General features: G+C 38.9%; 1 protein-coding gene across 1 annotated transcript in view; it reads right to left on the reverse strand.

Annotated features, from left to right (window-relative positions):
• LOC119769279 (axoneme-associated protein mst101(2)-like) overlaps window positions 1-7166 on the reverse strand; it is a 93094-nt gene extending 85928 nt beyond the window's left edge. The window contains exons 1-4 of the mRNA XM_038261246.1: window positions 7059-7166; window positions 6933-7012; window positions 6715-6826; window positions 6456-6641 (exon numbers count right to left, since the gene is read on the reverse strand). Of these exons, the coding sequence (XP_038117174.1) occupies window positions 6456-6641; window positions 6715-6826; window positions 6933-7012; window positions 7059-7166 (486 nt within the window). The remainder of the gene's footprint in view (window positions 1-6455; window positions 6642-6714; window positions 6827-6932; window positions 7013-7058) is intronic.
• Between the last annotated feature and the right edge of the window lie 15299 nt (window positions 7167-22465).

Consider the following 22465-nt stretch of genomic DNA (forward strand, 5'->3'; position numbering starts at 1 on the left):
TTGGGTGGATTTAGCTTGCTTGAATAAAATCGTTTCTCCAAAATTGTTCTCAACTTCTGACACAAGCTTAAATGTTAATTCAAACACAACAATTCAAATCAAAGGTTGGTTAGTTACTTTTTATGCGTCTAATTCTATAGTTTTTCTTTATTTTTCATTGTCAGCTTCCGGTGTGTTTTTGGAAACGCCTTGAGTTACGGGTATTTGCCTTTTAAACCTTTTGAAAATAAACTCCACAGTTTAATCTAGTTGCTGACAATTGTTGTTATAAAAAAATGAACGGATAATACACAATAAAATGTCAAACTGTTTTCTTGTCTTCGCAGCACAGATAACTAATTCACCGCTGGCAGCCATGCCCCAACTTCACCACAAGAAAAGCATGCGCAATTTTCTCGCAAACACTTCCTCTCCCTCTCTTTTCTCACGAGGAAAATTCAGCTGATGATGACAGCCACTGACGGCGCCGTGTCGGTCGGTTGACGGTTATGCCGCATATGATTCTACACGGAGCGGCTTTTCCAAGTGGCCGAAACCCGCATGCCGACACTGTCAAGAGCGTGAAAAAGGCTATGAAAACCGTTTGTTGATTGTTTTCATGTGATTTGCTCGCTCAATCGCTCTCTCTCTCTCTCTCTCTCGGAACGGTCAGCTGAGCGAGGGAGCGTGCCAGAGAGGGTTGATTTTCCGACAAAAAAAGAAGGCAAAATTGCGAAAAAGCCGCATGAGAGTGAACTTCGGATGCACTCTCGGCTGCTGCTGCTGAGGAAGGAAGTTGCCGCGTGTAAGGACTGATGTAACCAGTCCGTCAGTCACCGACTTGACAGACAAAGCGAAAAGGATGAAAGGTTAATGCAATGCACGGTGCTGATTGGAATCTGGAAAATCATTGTGGTTACTCTTTCGGAAGTATTAATATGTTCTTTTCTTTTTTTTTTTTTTTTGTTGAATATGAAACATTAAAAGGTGATATACTGTTGATATCTAGTTCTATACCATGAGATGAAAAAAATAAACCAACGATTTCGACCTGTTTATAAAAGTATTTTTTTGCATTGCAAACCATTCATAATTTATACCTTCTTTGTCCAATTCGTTTTTCTTTGTACCAGTAAACTCTCTGCCCATTTCTGACAAATCAGCTGTTGAAAGATAGTCCATATCTCAGCTCAGGATAAAAACTGCGCCATCTCACGTAAACAGTAATTGTTAAAGCAACTTAATAAAATGGAATGAAATAATTCATAGTCGATTTTCTAAAACGTGTTGTTCTCATCCTAACTTCACCTGGTTGAGAAATTGTCTTTCCATTTTGTTTTAATACGTTTATGAGAGATTTTCTATCATCCGTTTCCATTTTGAAAATTCACGATTACTTTAGGGTTTATATCTTCTTTATAATATCGTTATTCTGTGACAGTAATTTTGTTTCAGTTTCCAACGCTGTGATTTGCCTATCTATTTACTTTTAATTAAGATTTCTGAAAAAATATATTTTTCGTCAAAAAAACTTTAAAAATGAGTTAACAGAATCTGTTTTTTAATGATTATGATGACAATTGATTGATCGTTTTGTGGAAGTTTTTACAGCTATAACTCAATCGTTTACTATAAATTATTCGAAAAGTTTCAAAAAAAAGGAATAGATTGAAGATTAAACCAAAAGGCAAATGTTATGCAAAGTTTGTTGAACCTATTGACAAAAATTACTTTCAAAGGTGAAAACTACGAAAAAATAGTCTTAAATGGTCAAAATCCTAACTTTTTAATAAACATGCTGACAAAAAAAATTTAAGTTATAAAACTTTATGAGTATACGAACGAAATAAATTTGTTCTTGTTTATTCTACAACATAAGTACTCTCTTGGGTTACTACCCAGCAAAGTTACATAAAAACATGTAATTTGAATGATCCTTAGAGCTTTTTGCTCTTAGAAATTTCATTCGATCTAAAAAGGGGTCTATTTTTAAATAAAATACTGAATAATTTTCAACACATCGATGTTTTGGAAAATTACACTCTTATTCGAATGTTGTAATTTGGGTATGTTTTTTTTTTAATATGTATCAGTTAATTTAAGATCGGTAACAGTATTGAACTTTACTACCAAAATTAAGTTAAATTTACCGAAATTCGTTGTTTATAGTTGACGATTTTTCAGCAGTTGAATTCATAAACAATTTAAAAAAGTGTTTATTTCAATTATAAAATATGTTCTCCGTGCATCGCAATGATTTAAAAAAAACTGACGCATTTTTTAAGCTAATGTTGCTTTGCGAAAATACCCTAGAAATTATGGTACAAAATAATGAATTTTCCGAAATTTAACCTTTACATAGAATTTTTCGAATCAGATCAGTAAATGTGTTAAAATCAATTCTTTTTAGAGTTTTCAGAATGTTTTCAACCATGAACTGCTCCGTTTTTTTCAGTTAGTAATAATTAGTATTTTCAGCTATCGCCTTAAAATGTTAAAAGCTATTAATTTTTTTGAAGTTCCCACCATCCCAGAAACTTGCAACAGAGCCCACAAAAGACCCGGGGGTCGTTAAAGTGGATTGCCTTGCTTTTTTTTTTGCTGAATATTGAAAAAAAGCTTTAGATTGCTTCAGATTTATATTTTGTTATTTATAACCTATTCCAGCCGAATTTTATTCATTATAGATTTTATTTATTTATTTCAAGTTTTTTTATCAAAGAATTTTTTATTGTGTTTTCCTCTGATTTATGGGATTATTGTTAAGGAGGATACAAAAAAATAATAAGTATTTGTGTTGGCCATGTTAAATTTCGATAAAAAAAAGAATTTGTTTTTAAAATTATAATTAAAAATTTATATAAACTCTCTCTGATGTAATTCCAATAAGATCAATCATTTTTCAAAAAAACTTATACAAAAAAAAACAATTTTTGGTTTCAGAATCCAATTCTTTACGTTCCACAGATCGATTGCACCCGGGTTGACTGCCAAAGTTATTGAAATTTGTCACGGTACACCCCAAAATGGGGCAAGCTAAGACCGTCATAATTCTGCCGGGGAAACACGTCCCTCCAGCACGAAACACTACTAGAAGCATTAACCATGTCGAAGAAAAAAACAGAAGCGCACCCTTTTAAATTCGTTACCGAGTAAACCCAAAACCTCGTTGTGTTTCATTGAATAGGGAGAGGGGGGTTTAACCTTTTCTGAGATGTAATTTTGCTTTTCAGTTACGATTGTTAAACTTAAAATTCTTTAATTTAATCAGTATTTTTTCCATCGTCAAGTCACAAATCAATGCACTCACCCTACCCCCCGACATGTCACGCTTTTGTTTCGAGATGAAAAACGCCGAAACGGAATCCATTGCTTCGTTGTGCCTTCAAGTGCCCTCCCTCCCAAAAACATAGAGAGAGCAGAGCTTTTTCGAAAAACTTGAACTTTATGCCGAGGATTTGGCCACGTGTGCTTCACTTGGAAATCCCAACCCTCCTCCTAGGGGTTAACCGCGCCACGTGCTTGGGTGGTTTTTTAGCATGAACCCGTTGGAACTTGGTGGGGAGAGTCCCCGAAGCAAAAGAAATCATAAATTTTGTGATAAAATATTTTTACTTCTTGTTGCCATCCTTGACCCCTGAGGGCGAACATGGTTTTGCGTTGAATTTGGGTGGGTTTGTTTTGTTGTTTTTTGCCCCTTCTCCAAAGCAGCTGCTGGGGTGGGTCACAATAAAACGTGTGGTTTGACCCACCAAAGTGAATTTTCATATTGATTGTTTACGCAAGAATTGGATGGAATTGTCAAAAAAATCAAATCAAAATCAAATCAAATTATTCACTCTACAGCATTGCCTTGGCGTTCTCGATTGCGAGATTCCTACTCGAAACTAGGTGTCCGAAAGCTTGATTGTTGAGGCAATTGCAAACCTCTTTTTACACCTTAGCTTCCATCCATCCCGGGATTCGAACTGACGACCTTTGGATTGTTAGTCCAACTGCCTACCAGCGACTCCACCGAGACAGGACCCAGGGAGACGACTACTACACCTGGAATGAGCTAACGACCTAACCTTTTTAGGTTAGTCCGGGGTCCAACATTTACTTCCCGTCCGACGGAAGGCGTGATCAGACAAATCTCGTCTCGAAAAATGCCACCGGGACCGTCTGGGATCGAACCCAGGCCGACTGGGTGAGAGGCACTCACGCTTACCCCTACACCACGGTCCCGGTATGGAATGGATGGATGGAATTGTCAAAACAAAGTAATTCGGGCTTGATTTATTTTCGTCAGTTTCCTTGAAAAGTATTCAAATATGTTGAACAAATAATTCACCAACTTTTCGACCCAACCATTGAGCGATTTTTGTTTCTTTTTTTTTGTCTAAAACTGAGATTTTGAAAACCTAAAAAGTTGTAGGATTTGATAGGTCTAATTAAATACAATTAAAAAAAATAATGTTATTTCAATGCTAAAAACTAAAACATTTGTAAAATTTTCCAATATTTTTAAATTTTTGAAGTAAAACTAACATTTTAAAAGGGCGTAATATGGGGTCAAACATTCACCCTTTTGAAATATTAGTCTCGCTTCAAAAATTCTAAAATTATTGTTTTTGAAAAGATCGGAAAACTTTACGAATGTTTCATTTTTTAACAATGAAAACGGAACATTAGTTGCTGATACATCGGCATTACAAACGAAAGGGTTGTTTGAGTCAAAGTTAGAAAACTTCAATTTTCTTATTTCTTTTTTTTTAAGCCACTGAAATAAACAAAAAAATGCATAGTTAAATAACAGCAATTTACGAGCAAAATCTATAGTTTTCATTGATTTGACTATGTGACGTAAGCGCCATGACTAAGAAATGTATATTAAATTAACCGCCTTTAGTACAACAAAATCATTTTTTTAAGATTTTGATGAAAATTGCTTTTAATTTAATAAATACTTACTTAATGCTTAAAATGCTGTCAGTAGCTGAATTAGTGGTGTACGTTAGAAAATTGAACTTTCATAGAGAATTTCGAAAATTCACCATTTTTATTTTACTAACATGGCTGTATCTTGGCACTGAAGTGACCAATTGTTCAATAAACAAAATTTTTCAGAAAATTGTTACAAGATGATGGTATTGATTTTGATTCCCAATTTTATTTGATGGATTTTTGAGTGAAATTTGTAAAAATGTTAGGTAAAAAATTTCGTTTTTCCAACTTGCTGCCCATGAAAAATGACGACTTCCTGGATCAATATGAATACAGAACATTTTTGGTAGGACTTCTCACTACGATTCAAAGTGAAATACGAAGCAATTTGAACGCATCTTCAATGTTTTAGAACAAAACATGATATTAAAAAACAGACCACTTTTCAGTAAATCGCAAATCGCGAGTTCTGAACGATTTATGGGATTTTTTCATTGTATGAAAACATTGTTTTTGAGGCAAAAACCTATCAAAATCTGGGTGAGCCCAACGGTTTCCTTCACACCGCCCTTTTATGGTACACACTTAAATGGTCACTAAAGATCACTATTTTTAAAAATAAAAAAAAGCAAATACTGCTCTGAAATCAAACTTTTGGTGGCTATATCTTGAAAACTAGGCACTATATCAAAAATTCTGTAAAGCACGTTTCGATTGCAAATTCAAATTTACATTAGAAAAAAGGTTAAATAATTTTAGGTTTAAAATTTGGATATTTTTTAAATTAATATTTCTTCAATAAATCGGCGGCAATTTTTTTTCAAAAGTTGTTGTTTTTGTCCCCTAAAATATATCAAAAAAATTTGAAAATCTTAAAAAAACTATTTTGGGAAATTGAGTTTTTGTGAAAAAAAGGTAATTAAAAAATCGGTAAGATTTTTTTCCGTGTACCTACAACTTGGCGAAGACACCAAACTGATCAGAAAATTCCTTCAAAAGTTACAGTTTTTCCAATATTTGGGTACCATTTTTGTACTGACAGCTGCCAAAATTGTATGGAGACTTGTATTGGTGAACCAATGACACAAAATGGCTTCGTTGATCGTTGGGCCTCACAAAGTCAAAAAATACAAATCAAAGCCATTTCCGATTTTGGTAAAAAATTGTTCATCTCAAGACAGAAGGGTGGTACGACCCCTTTAAATCTTAGGCATTCCAAAAAATATGTGTTTTTTAATGTTTTGAAACTTAAAACGATGATAATTAGAATAATTGGGAAGGTCCCCCCTTTTCTCTAGATTGGATGTTTAGGTGTTATAACAGTTGAATTCTTCTAACAATTCCTAAACAAAAAGTGTAGACAATTGTAACTGTCGGGTTACCACCGGCTCACGAGCGCTACCGAGACTCCCTCATGTAGCCTCAGGGTCGGCATGCCTGCGGTCCTGAATCGCGGTAAGCTTGGGAAATGCTTTCGGCCAAGGTAAAACTCCATCACTTCGATCGAACTCTTCTTCTATTTCCTCCCACTTTCTTACAAACTATCTGACCTTGTTCCTTTCTTCTTCTTGGGGCCCCGTTCTCCGACTCAGCTTCCGGGGACGCCGCTTCCTCTCCTTCTGTTGTGGTTGCTGCTTCTCGCCGTCATGCGGCGCAGCCGCTGGCTGCAGCTCCGGCGCTCGCCGTATCGTGGCGCAGCCTCCGGGGTTGGTGTACTGGATGGCGTGCTCGACCGGCTGCGGTCGTTAACGGTTCCTCCTCGTTACTCACTGGTCGGCCTGCTCTCCGTCGTGGATGGTTGCGTCCTACGACCTTCGGAGCACCATCGAGGGTGTCCGGGATACCCGGATGAGGCGCAGGCTCGACACGGGTCCACGTCCGGTTGCGGACTGGGTTTTTGGCGTACGAAGTACGAGGGGTCCTGGAGGCGACGGTCAATTTGAGGTTAGTTTGATCATGACGGTTGGGTTTGTTGATAAGGTGGATGGGATTGTTAGGGTAGGCTCACTGGCGGATAAACGGCGTACCTGATGTCCTCCAGCTCCTTCCTGGTTCTAGCTGGGACACTTCTAACGGTACTGGTTACCGTGCACTCGTTCACTTTGAACTTTGCGTAGCAGCGGAGTTGTAGCGTTCCGACTGCTCGCTCTAACGTTGTCCGGGCAATAGGACGAATCTCGGGAAGTCCTGGACGGTTGTCGTTCTACGTCCTTCCCCTCCTCTTTCCGCGCCTTTTCCTTGACCTTCCAACCTACCGTCATGTCACCTCTCTACCGCCCACTGCCGACGAGGTCCTCTGGTGGTCGGTTTCGGAAGCTTCTGCTGGCTGCGTTCTTGGTGGACGTCACTTGCTGGGTCGTTTACCGGAGACAAAACACTTGACACGCGAACACTTCCCAACTTTTACAGAAAACGAATAACAAATCGCGTAAATCGCGGTAACCTTCACGAGTGAGGTTCCGAACGGTTACACTCTCCCCCAGCTCGGGTAAAAAAAATACTTGTATGCAAGGATTTTTTTTTTACACAACAAATATTTTTTTAGAAAAAAATTGCATGTTGAATCCACGTCAAAGCGGCCTAGCTGAACCTTCCAAACTCAAAATAATATCTACAGGACTAATAATCAGCGTCACACTGTAGCTCATGAAATATTTCACACCCCATTTCTTGATTCCGACAGCCAACATTCTATGAAAAACATGCGAAATTTGTACAGTATTGTGATCTGAGTTATCGGGGTCATAAGGCATCAACGAAGGAAGAAATCCTTCTCCGCGCTGTTTAGCAGGACGAACCTGTGTACTGGCCATCAACGTATCTTTCAACTCCAGCCTCCAGCGATTAACTCATTGGTTTTTACTGTAACAAATCTCACCAAAATCCAAAAAGGAACAAACTAAAATTCAACAAACTACTATGTACAAGACAAACTAATAAATAAATAAATAACAAAGCTACTCATGCAAAAAAAACAAATTAAAATTAAATCATGCAAATAAATAATTTAAAAAACAAAAACTACGAACTCCGGAGCATGCCTATTTACAAAAACAAAGTCATTCGCGGATTGTGCATGAAACATTTCATCGTTGTCAGAGTTGTTTTTAGCACTCTAGTACTTCTTTGCTACTGTCATTTCATCTGTGTACGTGCGTATCTGACATCGGCTGTCAAACTATATTGTGTTATTGTGGAACAAACGTGGTGCTTCCCAATTAAAGTTCAATTATGAAAATTTCAGGATTTTGGACACTTTTCCGACATATTTTCTTCAAAATTTTTGGTTAACTAAACGCAGAAATGCATTGGCCAAATGAATTCAATGCGAAGTTTAATTTTCAAGTGTCCTTCCTGGGGTTTTTGATAAGTTCTTTTCTTGGGAAAGTTTATTATTATGACTATGAGGAAATTATTATGCGGTTCAAGGTAAGTAGTGTGAATTATCTTCCTTTCAGGTATTGTGAGTTCTATTGTGCTTTTTTTATGGTGAATTAACTGATTTCAGTTTGTTATGTTAGACAATGTGTCTTTAGTTGACCCAATCAAGGTCGTAAAATGCTCATTACCAGCCAGTTTTACATATTTCTGCCACTCGATAGCTCAATTTCCTAAACACATCACTAAATACTTATTAACAGTGGTGTGAATAGTTCTACCTAAGAATCAAGCAACATAAACATGCAAAACTGCTGTCACAAGTATTCTACTCATTCATTTCATTCATTCTTTTCTTCCATTCGTTTCACTTATTTACTATTCATTCATTCATTCATTGTTACATTCTTGTCACATTCCAAAAGTTCATTCTTTGATTCATTCATTTTCACTCATACAAATCAGCAACAGTAAAGTCGCATTTGCAAACTCCTACAATGACACAATTCACGTGTCAACACCAACACTAACGTGGCTTAGCGATAATTGAGAATGAGTAATAGAGTTCTCAGACGATGCTTTAAACGAAAACTACTACCACATTCCAATATCTGCCAACGTCTTCTCACCTTTCAGCTCATTAAGCCATTCTACTACTTCACAGGTACTAAACACCTGCCACCTTCACGACTGATTCACCAACTATAGCGCAATACACGGTTTGAAGAACTTTTACAACCATGTATGCAGCTGGCTTACAGTACGTGCTCAATTTTGAGAACTGGCTCACCATCTTCACGGATACCTGAGACCAGACTCGATTTTGCAAACCTCGTTGCGTAACCTCCTACTAAACTTCAACTATTTTGTTCCGGAACTTCAAACTTTAACAACTTTTGCCAACTCTGGGCTTAAAATTGGGTCCTGCCTGCTGCAGTTTTGACCCGGAGTCCTGGATGCACCCAACTACGTTAGCATGGAGCTGTAATGTACAGTATTGAACGACGTAGCACTCTAAAGAATTGTTTACAGAGGTAACTATTCGCCAATCGTACCAGATCTCCTTCACTAACTAGCTGCCGATCACTCACTCCAAATTTTTCCATTACAGGAAACTATTAGGCCGATAACATCGCACCTTACTCCAACAACGCGCGCTCCTTCTACTCTTCAACTCACCGTCAGGTAAGTCACCTTCCAATTTCGTAACAACTTGTTACTAAAACCTCCTACTAATCTCCTACTAAACTCCTAGATACTGGTTCAAAATTTATGCTGTCCAGATTTCACTGTTTGTAACAAACTGTCCTGATTACACTGAGATTCTGACGAAAAAATTATTTATTAACTTCAACAGACCTCACGAATCAAACAAACGTACACAAACAGGAAACGGACCAAACATTTAAACAATTTCAAGGTCTTACTATTTTGCCAAGTATCATGATTGCTCTGCCTTACGAACAACCAAGCTTCTCCATCTCACTAAGTGAGAGAAGTAAACAAACTCCTACTACTTCCTTATCAGCCTTCTGCTGAACTCCTTCTACCAATTTGAACCAATTTGTTGAAATATCTAGGAATTCTTAACTAAAAGAATTAGAATTTCTGTAAAAATTGTTCCTTGATAAAACTCCTACAAGTCTCCACAACTCAAACAAAGCTTGTGATGTGGAACTCAACTCACACGTCTGTCTAACTTGCGACTACTTTCAAATTTTCTTTCTACTAATTGCTGTGAAACCTTTTCTCACCTTTTTTGGTATTCTAGTACGTATTTTTGCTCACTAGTTCAGGCTAAAATTCACTATGTTCTTGTTTTCATCATCTTTCATGCTAGTACTTGGATGTACTAAATTTGTTCTCAGGGATTTGGGTATAAATTATTGAAACATTTCAAACTATTCTTGTATTTCCATTAGTCGCACCAAATATTCACCAATACACATTAAAAATTGTTAAAATTTAGCTTTCACGTGCTCGAAATACACTATCACAATGATACATTTTTGAATTTTGTTCTCAATCTTCTCATTTCAGCTCTGCTCTGTACTAAATCAAACCGACGTCTTCACCGATGAATCTGGAACATCCATTGAACAGCATGCAACCAGTTCGGTGTTCTACGATCAACGTGTACTAACAACAGAACCACGCGTCGCGTTATTTGAATTGTAATTTTATAAAATTTAAAAAGAACTAAGTACGGAAGCAGATTTTGAACTGAAAATCAATTTGTTATTCTAGTTAGGGCATTCCGCCTTGTTTTAACGACTAAATCGTAATTGAAAAATCCTAGATGGTTGTGAAAGCGCGATAAAATTTGTTAAATTACTAGATTTGCACATTCTCAAGTGAGAAATTGATTAGAAAAACCTATAAATTTGTTCATGCATCCTAAATATGCAGAAAATAGCTGTAAATTGAAAAAAAATCTCTAGTATTGTTATAGTTTTAGGTTTATTCTTGAAGTAAATGACTAGTTTGCTGGGTGTTTTATTTGACCAACGCTGAAAGATAACGCAATTCATACACAGGTGAAGTGATTGCTCCATACAAACTCAATCAATGAACTCATTAATGGTCAACTCCGACCTTCTTTTTGTCAATTGCCCTTTCCATACAAATTTGGACGTCAGAACCCCTCAATGGACGAACGAAATTGTTCAATCGCAGCGTGTAAAGTTAAATTATCAATCACACAAGTGTGGAAATTCATTCAAGCTGGCGGGATGTTTTCCCAGAGACGCCTGCGATAACTGGTTCTTCAAGCAATTTTCCCCCAAGCTTAACCCTTGAAAACAGACTACAAGTCTAATTTACGTTGGGCGCCAAAGTGTAACTGTCGGGTTACCACCGGCTCACGAGCGCTACCGAGACTCCCTCATGTAGCCTCAGGGTCGGCATGCCTGCGGTCCTGAATCGCGGTAAGCTTGGGAAATGCTTTCGGCCAAGGTAAAACTCCATCACTTCGATCGAACTCTTCTTCTATTTCCTCCCACTTTCTTACAAACTATCTGACCTTGTTCCTTTCTTCTTCTTGGGGCCCCGTTCTCCGACTCAGCTTCCGGGGACGCCGCTTCCTCTCCTTCTGTTGTGGTTGCTGCTTCTCGCCGTCATGCGGCGCAGCCGCTGGCTGCAGCTCCGGCGCTCGCCGTATCGTGGCGCAGCCTCCGGGGTTGGTGTACTGGATGGCGTGCTCGACCGGCTGCGGTCGTTAACGGTTCCTCCTCGTTACTCACTGGTCGGCCTGCTCTCCGTCGTGGATGGTTGCGTCCTACGACCTTCGGAGCACCATCGAGGGTGTCCGGGATACCCGGATGAGGCGCAGGCTCGACACGGGTCCACGTCCGGTTGCGGACTGGGTTTTGGCGTACGAAGTACGAGGGGTCCTGGAGGCGACGGTCAATTTGAGGTTAGTTTGATCATGACGGTTGGGTTTGTTGATAAGGTGGATGGGATTGTTAGGGTAGGCTCACTGGCGGATAAACGGCGTACCTGATGTCCTCCAGCTCCTTCCTGGTTCTAGCTGGGACACTTCTAACGGTACTGGTTACCGTGCACTCGTTCACTTTGGTTCACTTTGAACTTTGCGTAGCAGCGGAGTTGTAGCGTTCCGACTGCTCGCTCTAACGTTGTCCGGGCAATAGGACGAATCTCGGGAAGTCCTGGACGGTTGTCGTTCTACGTCCTTCCCCTCCTCTTTCCGCGCCTTTTCCTTGACCTTCCAACCTACCGTCATGTCACCTCTCTACCGCCCACTGCCGACGAGGTCCTCTGGTGGTCGGTTTCGGAAGCTTCTGCTGGCTGCGTTCTTGGTGGACGTCACTTGCTGGGTCGTTTACCGGAGACAAAACACTTGACACGCGAACACTTCCCAACTTTTACAGAAAACGAATAACAAATCGCGTAAATCGCGGTAACCTTCACGAGTGAGGTTCCGAACGGTTACACAATATTCTTGTCATCGAATTTCCAACATAAATTTCAAATAACCGTGATGAACACTCGCTCCCACTGCACACATCAAAACAGGACGACAATAAACCGTTTTTCACAAACAAAAGAGTTGAACCGCGGCGCTAAACCTTTGGATAATCAATATTTTCGCTCCCGTGAAAATGGTGAGGGTGGGAGGTGTTACATAACAAGAAAGTCATTTCGGCCTGCTTCCGTGGATTCCGTTGAACCGAAAAGTGCCTCAACGGTCGCTTTCTTGTCGTCTTCTTGGCATAACTGCGCCTGAAAGCCCTCTGAAGCTATTTTTTACCGTTTGCCGAAAGCATTGCCAAACGGCCTTGCCGGCACCCCACTCTCGACCCAACACTTGCCCTGCATTAGGTCCTGTGCTTTTAGGGGAAAGTGGGGCAAGTGTAACAAGCTAAGGTAATGCTCGTAATAATCCATTAAAAACGTTCAAAAATGTATCGGATTTTTTTTATAATCATCTTATTCCAGGTCTTGGCTAAGACTTTGTTAGAACAAATTTTTAAAAAATCATGTTTTTCAATGTAAACAATTGGTTTTAAAATTTTTAATTTTCCGTACGTTCTACTCAACTAGTGGGGCAAGACGAACAACCCGTTGGGGCAAGAGGAACAATGCATGAAACAACATCTTAATTTGCTAACAATTCAACTGTTATCACTTAGATACATCAGATTACAATGTATTTGAATCGTTTCTTTCATTTTTAGATTAAGTAATAATATTTTACTAAAAATTTGATTGTTTTTACGAAACAAAAATTATTACTTAGATGATAAATACTAAATTTTCATGATATCATCATATTTTGTAGGAACATTGTTCTAAACAATTGTTTATCAGTTTTTAAGTACTTTTATGTATTTATTTCCCAATAAAAAATGTTGTTGCAGCAATTCGTATTTTTTCCATACTAAAAATCCATATGGTACACTTGCCCCACCTAAAAAAGATTTTTTAAAAGCTCTCAACAAAAATAACCAAAAGTTTAATCATACTTTATAATAGGTGCAAGTCATTGGTAGGGACACTAATGATCTTGGAAAAATATCATTATGATAGAATGAACCTTAAAACGAACTCTAAGCCTTATTTTGTACTTTCCAAATATAATAAGAAAACTAAGGTTTTGAAAAAAACTTCATTAAATCTTATGCCCCGTGGCGTTTACGCCATTTTGGTGGTTATGTGGTAGTAGAATCAGCTAATCGCATTGCTAACAACAATTCCTCATACTGGAAATAATCAAAATTTTAAAAATTACGACAGTACGAGCGATTGTTCCTCTTGCCCCATATGGTCGTCTTGCCCCACCTTCCCCTACTCGGTCAAGGCAAAAGCGCAGCAAAAATGGGTGTTTTTTTTTACTCGTACGACAACGTTACAAACACGCCACGTGACGATGACTCAGGACTCGAGCAGCAACGAACGCGTCGTCAAGTTCGGAAAGCCAACGAGAAGGTTTTCTTCAATCAGGCAGGACGACCAGTACAATAACATAGTGACATTGTGATTTGAGGTTTTATTGGGTGGAAAAGTTTGCATCTGAAAACATCTAAAAGGATTGCATGTGTTTGAACACACTAGGGAAATCTATTTGAATCCTTTGTTGAATTGATTTGGCGGTTTGTTTAGCAATATTCGTAGCGTGAAAAAACTTGAAATGCACTTTACTGGATACTGGATGATTGCTGATATTGATTGAAAGCCAAAACAACTTAGGAATAACATTTTTTGTTATGGAAGAATACCTCCAACTGTTATTGGGATGATCGGATTAGTTGTTAAAATAACAAAAAATAATAACAAAGTTTGTTCGAAGAATAACTAAAAATGTTATTAGTCTGTTATTACAATAACAATCCAATAAAAAAATCATAACGGTGAATAACAAATCTTGTTATAAATAACATAAAATGTTATTGGCTTAGTATTTTCAAATATCAAAAAAAATTATTCCCACGTTATTTCCGTCTGCTGGGGCAGTACATAGAAAACGTACTAGCTAACCAGGTTTTTGATTAATCTAAAAATCATCCATAACTGTAAAACTATTTTAAAATTCATAAAAATAACAAAAAAAAACTTAAATAAAAAAATGTTAACAGAAAATTTAAAAAATTAAAAAATTTCTGATAGTATATTTTGCTAAAGATGTTTCAATATTTTTAATGATCAAATCCTTTGAGTGCGGTTGAAGAAAAAGGGAAATTCATATGAACGTTCAAGGTGTATTTTTATAAATTTATTTGTTGAAAACGTAGCATTATTTCTATTAAAATTACATGTTGCCTTTTTGTATGAATAAGTGAATCTTTCGTAAGTGATATTTATTATTCTTAAAAATCATTTTATTCTCAAAAAGTCGTAATTTAAATGATGGAAATAGAACCATATCCAGAAAAAAAAAACCTGGAGCTGAAGGGATTTTCCAGTTATCGCGAGCTAGATAAATATGACGAGAGCTGAAAAAATCGAGTTTTGAAACAAGTTCCACACAACGTTTTTTTTGCAATGATATTCAAGTATTAGGATGGCGTGTATGTGTAACGTCAATTTACCAGCATTTTTGACGAAGTAGTATGTTTGTTTATTTGCCACAAGTAGCCTTTGACGACGTTGCAAAATGATTAACATTTTAGGATTGTTTTTTTTTCTTTTCGACGGCATTGTCAAAAATTAACCTTTTGCAACTCAAATGAGCATCACCAAAAATCAAAGTGCTGGAATGATCATTACATAACTTTTAAACACTTGTATAGAAAAGTACTAATTTTCGAACTTTTTTGGGTTTTGAGTTGACAAATATAACGTTTTACTGAAAAAATCGTATTCAAATGTGTGAATGCAACCCGTTGCGAAACTAATTTCTTCTGCACTTGGCGTTTTTGTCCATTTCGGCAGACCAACTATTTAAACTATTATTTTGACAAGTGCAAAAACCAGATTTCAATCAAGAGTGTCGTGTGAGCAGCAGCGCCGGAAAGATGGATTTTTGTGGCGTTCTTTTTGTGCTGTATTCGTGATCGTGTTCATATCATGCATGCGGTGAGGGGGGTCATTGTGCTAATGAATATTATTGCGCGTCATTATCGTGTGAGCAGCAGCGCCGGGAAGATGGATTTTGTGGCGTTCTTTTTGTGCTGTATTCGTGATCGTGTTCATGTCGAATTATGTGGAAGGTGCGAAGCCGCGTTTTAGGATTCTTGTGTCTTTGTTGTTTTATTTGTGTTTCCATCTGGAGTATTAGTTTTAAAATTATTTTCATTTTTTACAGCTTCCTGGAATTATTTTAAATCAAATGTTTACATGTAAAATTGTCTACTCACTATATGATTTATTTAAATGTTCATATTATTCCTTATCCTATTCCTTTCCTGTAATATACCATCTCCTCATACCATATATGATCAAATTGCTTAAATTAACGAAACTTTCTAAAACAGCATGGGAACCATCTGGAGTATTTATATTTTAAATAACTGTTTTTTTTACAGCTTCCTGGAATCATCTTGATTGTATTTATTATATTTATTATATTTATTTTATTTACTATATTTGTTATATTTATTATTTATCATTATTACAAAACTATATGCTTATTAGATAATACACTACAGACTCACATTTACACTTACAAACATTCAAATCATTAAATACATTACGCACTCAACCATTTTCATCGGCCCGATGAAATTCCCCTAACCCCCATTCCAAACCTCCCAAAAATATTCCGTTCACTTTTAAAAGTCGCATGGGTTCCCTGCACTTTTGCCACTAGTGAACAACAAAAATCCTCCCAAATCCCCACGGGACTGTATGGGCGTAGCCTTGGAGCACAGTGTGGAAATTTACGTTCTTAGATATTCTTGGTTGTACCGGGCAGCAATTAAATTGTCTAAGAATATTGAATTGACCATTGTGGCACCCCCTACAGCGTGGTGCAGACCCGTTATGCTATGCTATGCTATGCTATGCTATGCTATGCTATGCTATGCTATGCAAAAACCAGATTTCAATCAAATTTAAAAAAAAAATGAAAAAACTTTAATTTTTGAGTTGAATTAAACTTTATGTATTTTGCGATTACGATTTTGATTTTACACTAAAATTTTAAATATTTTTTTCCGGTCAAATGGTCTTATTTTTCCAAAACACAAATTTCTCTATATTTTTCTCCTAATTTTTCTATGGCTCGAAAGTTTCGGGTTTTCGTCACCTAAAACAGAAAGAAAAATAAATAAAATGGGAAATTTATATTTTTGTGAAAACAAATATAAAAAAACCAACATTTTCTCCGTATACCATTTTTTTCTAGATATTCCTCATCAATAAAACCAACTTTGCTTAAGATAGTTAAAACATAAAAAAAAAATTACAGGCCACGGTATCAACATTTTGATAAAAACAATGTTTTAAAATGCATTATACACCTGTCCAGTTGTTTTGCAATTATTAATTTCCAAAATTTCTAAGTATTGACGAACATTTTATTTTTGTGAGAAAAAAAAAGTTTTTCCGGTTACATCGTGTAATTTCATAAATGTTCAAAGTATAATTTTACTAAATATGGTTATTAATGCAGAAAAAGGCATTTTAGATTGTTCTCAGTTTATAAGACTTCTATTTCCATTGAAATTTTGATGTTGGTTGAATAAAAAAGGTTGTTGCCCCCTGATTTTTCGGACCAAATTTGAAGGGGGATGGGGGGGGGGGAGGGCGACATAAACTTTGAAAAATATATGCAACGGCCTTTAATGCAAATAAAATATGTTGAAAAAATGAAACTATTTAAATTGAAATAGTAAACAATAAAGGTAAAATTTTATATTATTTTACGAATTGGTACTAACATTTCTAAATTTTTTACATTAATTGGTTAAAAGTTGATTTTTCAACATAATCTAATCTACTACTGTTTTACTTTGGATATCGTTGAAGACACAAAATTAAATTCCTAGAGCAAAAATAAATCAAACAATATTTCAATCATTTCAAACATTCAAACCTACCACAATTCAGTGGACGAAAAATGGGACATATTTCTTCAGCAGTAAATTGCTCAAAAGCAATCAACTTTTTGCTTTGCGACTGGCATGAACTCCAACACGGTACCATTCAGCTGCCGCCAGGTTGCTTCCAATTGAAGCAAAGTCAAAACCCCTTCACCGAGCAAGGTCACCAACTAATTTGACTCAGGGTTTAAGGTAAAACACCGTACACTGATTTGCAGGACGAACAGGTAAGCTATTTTAAAGCTATTTGCAGAAGTTGTGTTTAAACCATTCAATCTAATCTAATATTTTATAAAATCATTTTTTTTTTCTATTAGATCAAGTCACTTCAACCCTAATCCAAAAATAAACCGAAAGAAACCATCCCAAAAATACGGCATACCAACGATTGCCCTAATCTAAGGCTACCAACTCTTGCTGAGCCAAAATCCGTACACAGCAAAAAATCCGATGGTAGAATCGCATGCAAAAGCATGCACATCACCTTCGTCAAAATAAACACTTAATATTACACAATGCATGCACAATTTTAACAAAAACAAAAAAAAGTTGCAACCGACGGGATTCAAACCCAGCACCAACAGTGAGGACTGGCGCTTTAGCCCACTCGGCCATGAGACCGATGAAATGCTGTAAGGATAAACGCATATATGAGCTTGACATTTCGGTCAAGTAGGTTTCCCATACTGACGGGTTACATATTTTAGGGTGTAAAATTACATAAAATTGCATAAAATAGTGCAATATTTATTTTACACCCAGGCCTTTTACACGCAGCTGGATTACTACTTTTTTAGCTGTGTATACTTTACCGATATGACACCATGGTATAACAAAAACTGTCAAGGAATTATTTAGATAAGTTTGGAATTTGGGAATTAAAATTTTTTTTGTTGAACGTTTAAAAGTTTACGAAATGTCAAGTTTGCTTTAACAAATAATATTGTTGTTAGTGTTTTCACGAAAACATTTCTAGAGGTCCTATAAATACAAGCACAACACAAGGTTTTCACAAGCCAAAATTTGATCTTTTATTTAATAGATATGTTTTGTAAGGATTTTCAAAAGAACAATAATTGACAATCAAGTTTAAACTGAGGAAAACCCAGAAAATTATGCAAGTAATCCCTTTAAAATCAAACTGACATTTAAATATAAATATCTGTTTGTTTGTTTGTTTGTTTGTTTGTTTGTTTATTAAGTATCAACAGGCCACCAATGACCCCAATGATACTGTGACTATGTTACACAATAATAATCTAATTACATCTAAAAAACTCCAAAAATTGCTTTTTCAAAACATCACGTGACACATTAAAATCAAAAATTGAGGCTACTCGATTGAAGGTCCGTTGAAGTCCGATGATGGAGCCGTGTGCACTGTAGTTGGCAGCTTCAAGTGGGATTCGGAAGAAGGCACCTCCGCGCAGCACACGAGATCTAGCTTGCAGATTCAGCTCACCGAGTAGGGAGGGCAATCAATCCTTGATGTGAGCAGGTCGGCAACAGCGGTTACACGTGCGGCGTTGCGACGAACAGCCAAAGAGTCCAGATGGATAAGCTGACATCTGCTTTCGTAGCTTGGGAGACGGTAGGGGTCTCTCCATGGAAGCAAGCGGAGTGCGAAACGAATGAATCGCCGCCGCACGCTCTCGATCCTCTCCGAGCTATTCTGGTACCAGGGATTCCACACCACGGAACTGTATTCCAGGGTTGACCGGACGAGGCCGCAGTACAATGACTTCAGGCAGTAGACGTCGGTAAACTTTTTGGTGGTGAAACCAAGCAGTCTTGAGGCTTTTGCAACGATGTATGCGACGTGATTCTTGTACGTGAGCTTCGCGTCTAGCAGCACTCCGAGATCGTTTATGCATTCGACCCGCGGGACGGTTGTTCCGAGGAGCGTGTAGTTGTGCGTGATCGGCCTGAGCTTCCTGGTGAACGATATAACGGAACACTTCTGAGGATTTAAGGTCATGTGATTAGTGGCACACCAGTCGGCAAATTTGTCCAGCTGCTGTTGAAGTAGTTCAGCGTCATGCGTTGAGTTCACGTACCGGAAGATCTTCAAATCGTCGGCATAAGCGAGTCTTGGTCCATCCAGTACAAAATTGCTGTCGTTAAAGTAGAGCAAGAATATAAGGGGCCCCAAGTGACTTCCTTGCGCTACACCGGAGTAGGCGAGGAATAGCAGCGAGACGCATTCGCCGATCTTCACACTGATTGTTCGTCTGGAAAGATAGGATTGAAACCAACCGAGCAAACTGCCACTAAACCCTAGTTTTTCGAGCTTAGCGATCGCGATGTCATGGTTGAGCCTGTCGAAGGCTGCGGAGAGATCAGTATAGATTACGTCGGTTTGGCTTCGACTAGCTAGCCCCTTGGTCAGGTAGGTGGTGAAGGTCAGCAGGTTCGATGTAGTCGAACGTCCCGGCATGAAGCCATGTTGCTCAGCGCAGATCTGTTGCTTGCAGTGAAAAAACACCAGGTCGAGCACAGCGAGCTCGAACAGTTTGGAGACGGCGCAAAGCGCCGAGATCTCCCGGTAGTTGTCGATGTCACGTTTGTTTCCCTTTTTATAGACTGGAAATATGAAAGCAGTTTTCCACAGGTCCGGAAAAACCCCTTTGTCGAGAGAGTGCTGGAACAGGAATCGTAGTGGAGACAGCAGGCATTGGATGCACTTTTTCAGGATACTAGAGGGGATTCCATCAGGTCCTACTGATGAGGTTGATTTCAATTTGGCAGCTGCGTTCATGATTCGTTGGTCATCGAGTACGAGTCGGTCCAGAACGTTGCCGCAGGGTGGCACATTTTCAGTGGCGGCTGCGACCTCGTGCGGTGAAAGGGATTCATTGATGAACATTCTGGAAAATTTCTCTGCAAACAGTTGACAGATGGTATCGGGATTTGAAGCGGTCTCGTTGTGAAGGAACATAGAGGAAGGCAAACCACTTTCTTTCCTCTGGTCATTGAAGTGTTTCCAGAAGGCCTTCGGATTAGATTTCAGTTTTTGTTGGATCCGGTATCGATAGCGGTTGTAACAGTGATTGTTTAGGGTCTTGTACCGTTGGTTCAGTCGAAGGTAGTGGTCTCTGAGTGGTAGTGTGCGCCTTCGGGAAAACTTTTTGAGAGCGGCTCGTTTTTTGGATTTCAGCTTCTTCAACTCGTTGGTCTGCCACGGGATGCGATCGGGGGGCAGGATTGCTTTTTTGGGTACGTGACGGTCAATTGCGTACGAGAGAATGTGAGAAAAGGTCTGCACCGCCACATTAACATCGTCTGGGTCTAGCGTATTAGTCCAGTCAATGCTCGTTAATATCTCAGTGAGAGTGCAGCCACCGAAGCTTGTCAAAGTTCATGTCGCCGATTACCAGGATGTCATCTCCGGGTCGAGCGTCAGAAGTGACGGTGTTGACAGAGTCAACATGCGCTTGAAACAAGACAGTGTCACGGTACCGATCAGGTGGCAAGTAGACCGCGCAGACGTACAACTTGTGATCGCCGAAGTTCAGTGCTAGCCACACCTGCTCCACACAGCCCCAGTTCTGGTTCGTAATGTGAACGACTTCAATTCCGAGACGGCGCGCCACTGCAATTGCAACTCCTCCTCCTGTTGACTTGCTGCTGGTGCGGGGAGATCGGTCGCAACGAAAGACTTCGTATCCCGGACTTGACTCGACAGTGTTCGATCATCTAGCCAGGTTTCCGTGATGACGATTACGTCGTAGAGGGTGTCTGCGCAGGCCAGCAGGTAGTCGTTGACGTAGGTATTTAGCCCTCCTGCGTTTTCATAATAGATGTTTAGGTGCTCGGGAACAAGTCTGGTGCGACCTGGGTGACGAGCTCTACGGCTAGGAGCTGACCGGTAGCTGCAAGCCGAAGAATTTTCAGTGCGAGTAGATGTTACAGATGTGGTTATTGAATACTGGCCTGAGGTTGGGTTTTGGAAGACCCCGTCTCCAACCCCGATCACAGGACCAGAACGACTTTTGCAGGAACGTGGCGGGCGATGGCAACCAGGTGACGGCTCGACTGTGACGGGGGGATATCTAATTAGAGAAAGCTTTGGCCCAATCAAAAAAGCAATGAAATTTTTAAAAAGTTCTTGAAGTTCCGTATTAAATCCGTTTCCGTATTAAATCCGTATTATGCAAAAAATTCCGTACAATAATTCCGGCCTGTTAAAAATCCGCGGAGAAGGTCGAAAATCCGTACGGTAAGGAAAAAATCCGTACAGTTGGTAGCCTTACCCTAATCCAACCCCCCGAATTCCCTCAGGTGCACTAAAGTTCAGCCCCCGGCAGACGGCAGACCCCAGCTGTTGCCAGCAACAAAAAAAAAGAAAGCTCAATTAAGAAGCCAGAACTGACCACTCGAGCTTGGCGCGAGGCGCTTTTGAGCTTTCTCCACTTGTCCTCATTTTCCGGAGGTTTGACTCTGGCCAACCCTTCTTTGTGGTGGTCGACGAATAATTGCAAGTGCAAGTGGAGAAAAAAAACCCCGCTTCGAAATGGTACTCAATGTGACCCTTGGAGGAGGTGGTTGAGCTTTTTTTGTGTGCTTTGGGTTATGCAACGTGGTTGCATTATTTTTATGTTGGAGCGTGGTCTTGAATTTATTTGGTTTTGAATTTGCACACAAAGGAGTTCGTTTTCGGATGGCACATGTGTGTTTTAATATTGATTTCACAAACGCGAGGCACACGTGTGCTTCCGCAAAATTTTGAACGACTGGAGAGGAAATTAAGCTGTTTTTGTTGAAGCTCTGGACGGAACGCATTCTCAAGGGAAGCTCAATATCTACTCGTTCTGATAAATACAGGTTTGATTTAGCACAAATTTGCTCGATGCACCAAATCAAAATCCACTTTCCAGCAGCTATAACAGTAGCAGCACTAACAAGACTTGTAATTTCCACATCAAAGTTGCTCAATGCCAGCCATCCCAAGCGCTAGCCAAAAGTTCTTTCCTCCTTCCGAAATCAATTGCTCATTTCTCAAAAAGGCCATCCCTCGAGCCAACACCAGCTGCAAAATCCAGCAGCAACCAGTTCACTTCCAATTTCTGGCCAATTTGTGGGCATTCCTAATTTAACTGTCCGTCAAGCTGTCGAAATGGTTCTCCGGCAAGCACGAAAAGCTGGTTCTGATTTTGGAATTCCTCAAAATTGGGGGTGGG

Source organism: Culex quinquefasciatus, chromosome 3 (genome assembly GCF_015732765.1).
Source record: "Culex quinquefasciatus strain JHB chromosome 3, VPISU_Cqui_1.0_pri_paternal, whole genome shotgun sequence".
Classification (NCBI taxonomy): domain Eukaryota; kingdom Metazoa; phylum Arthropoda; class Insecta; order Diptera; family Culicidae; genus Culex; species Culex quinquefasciatus.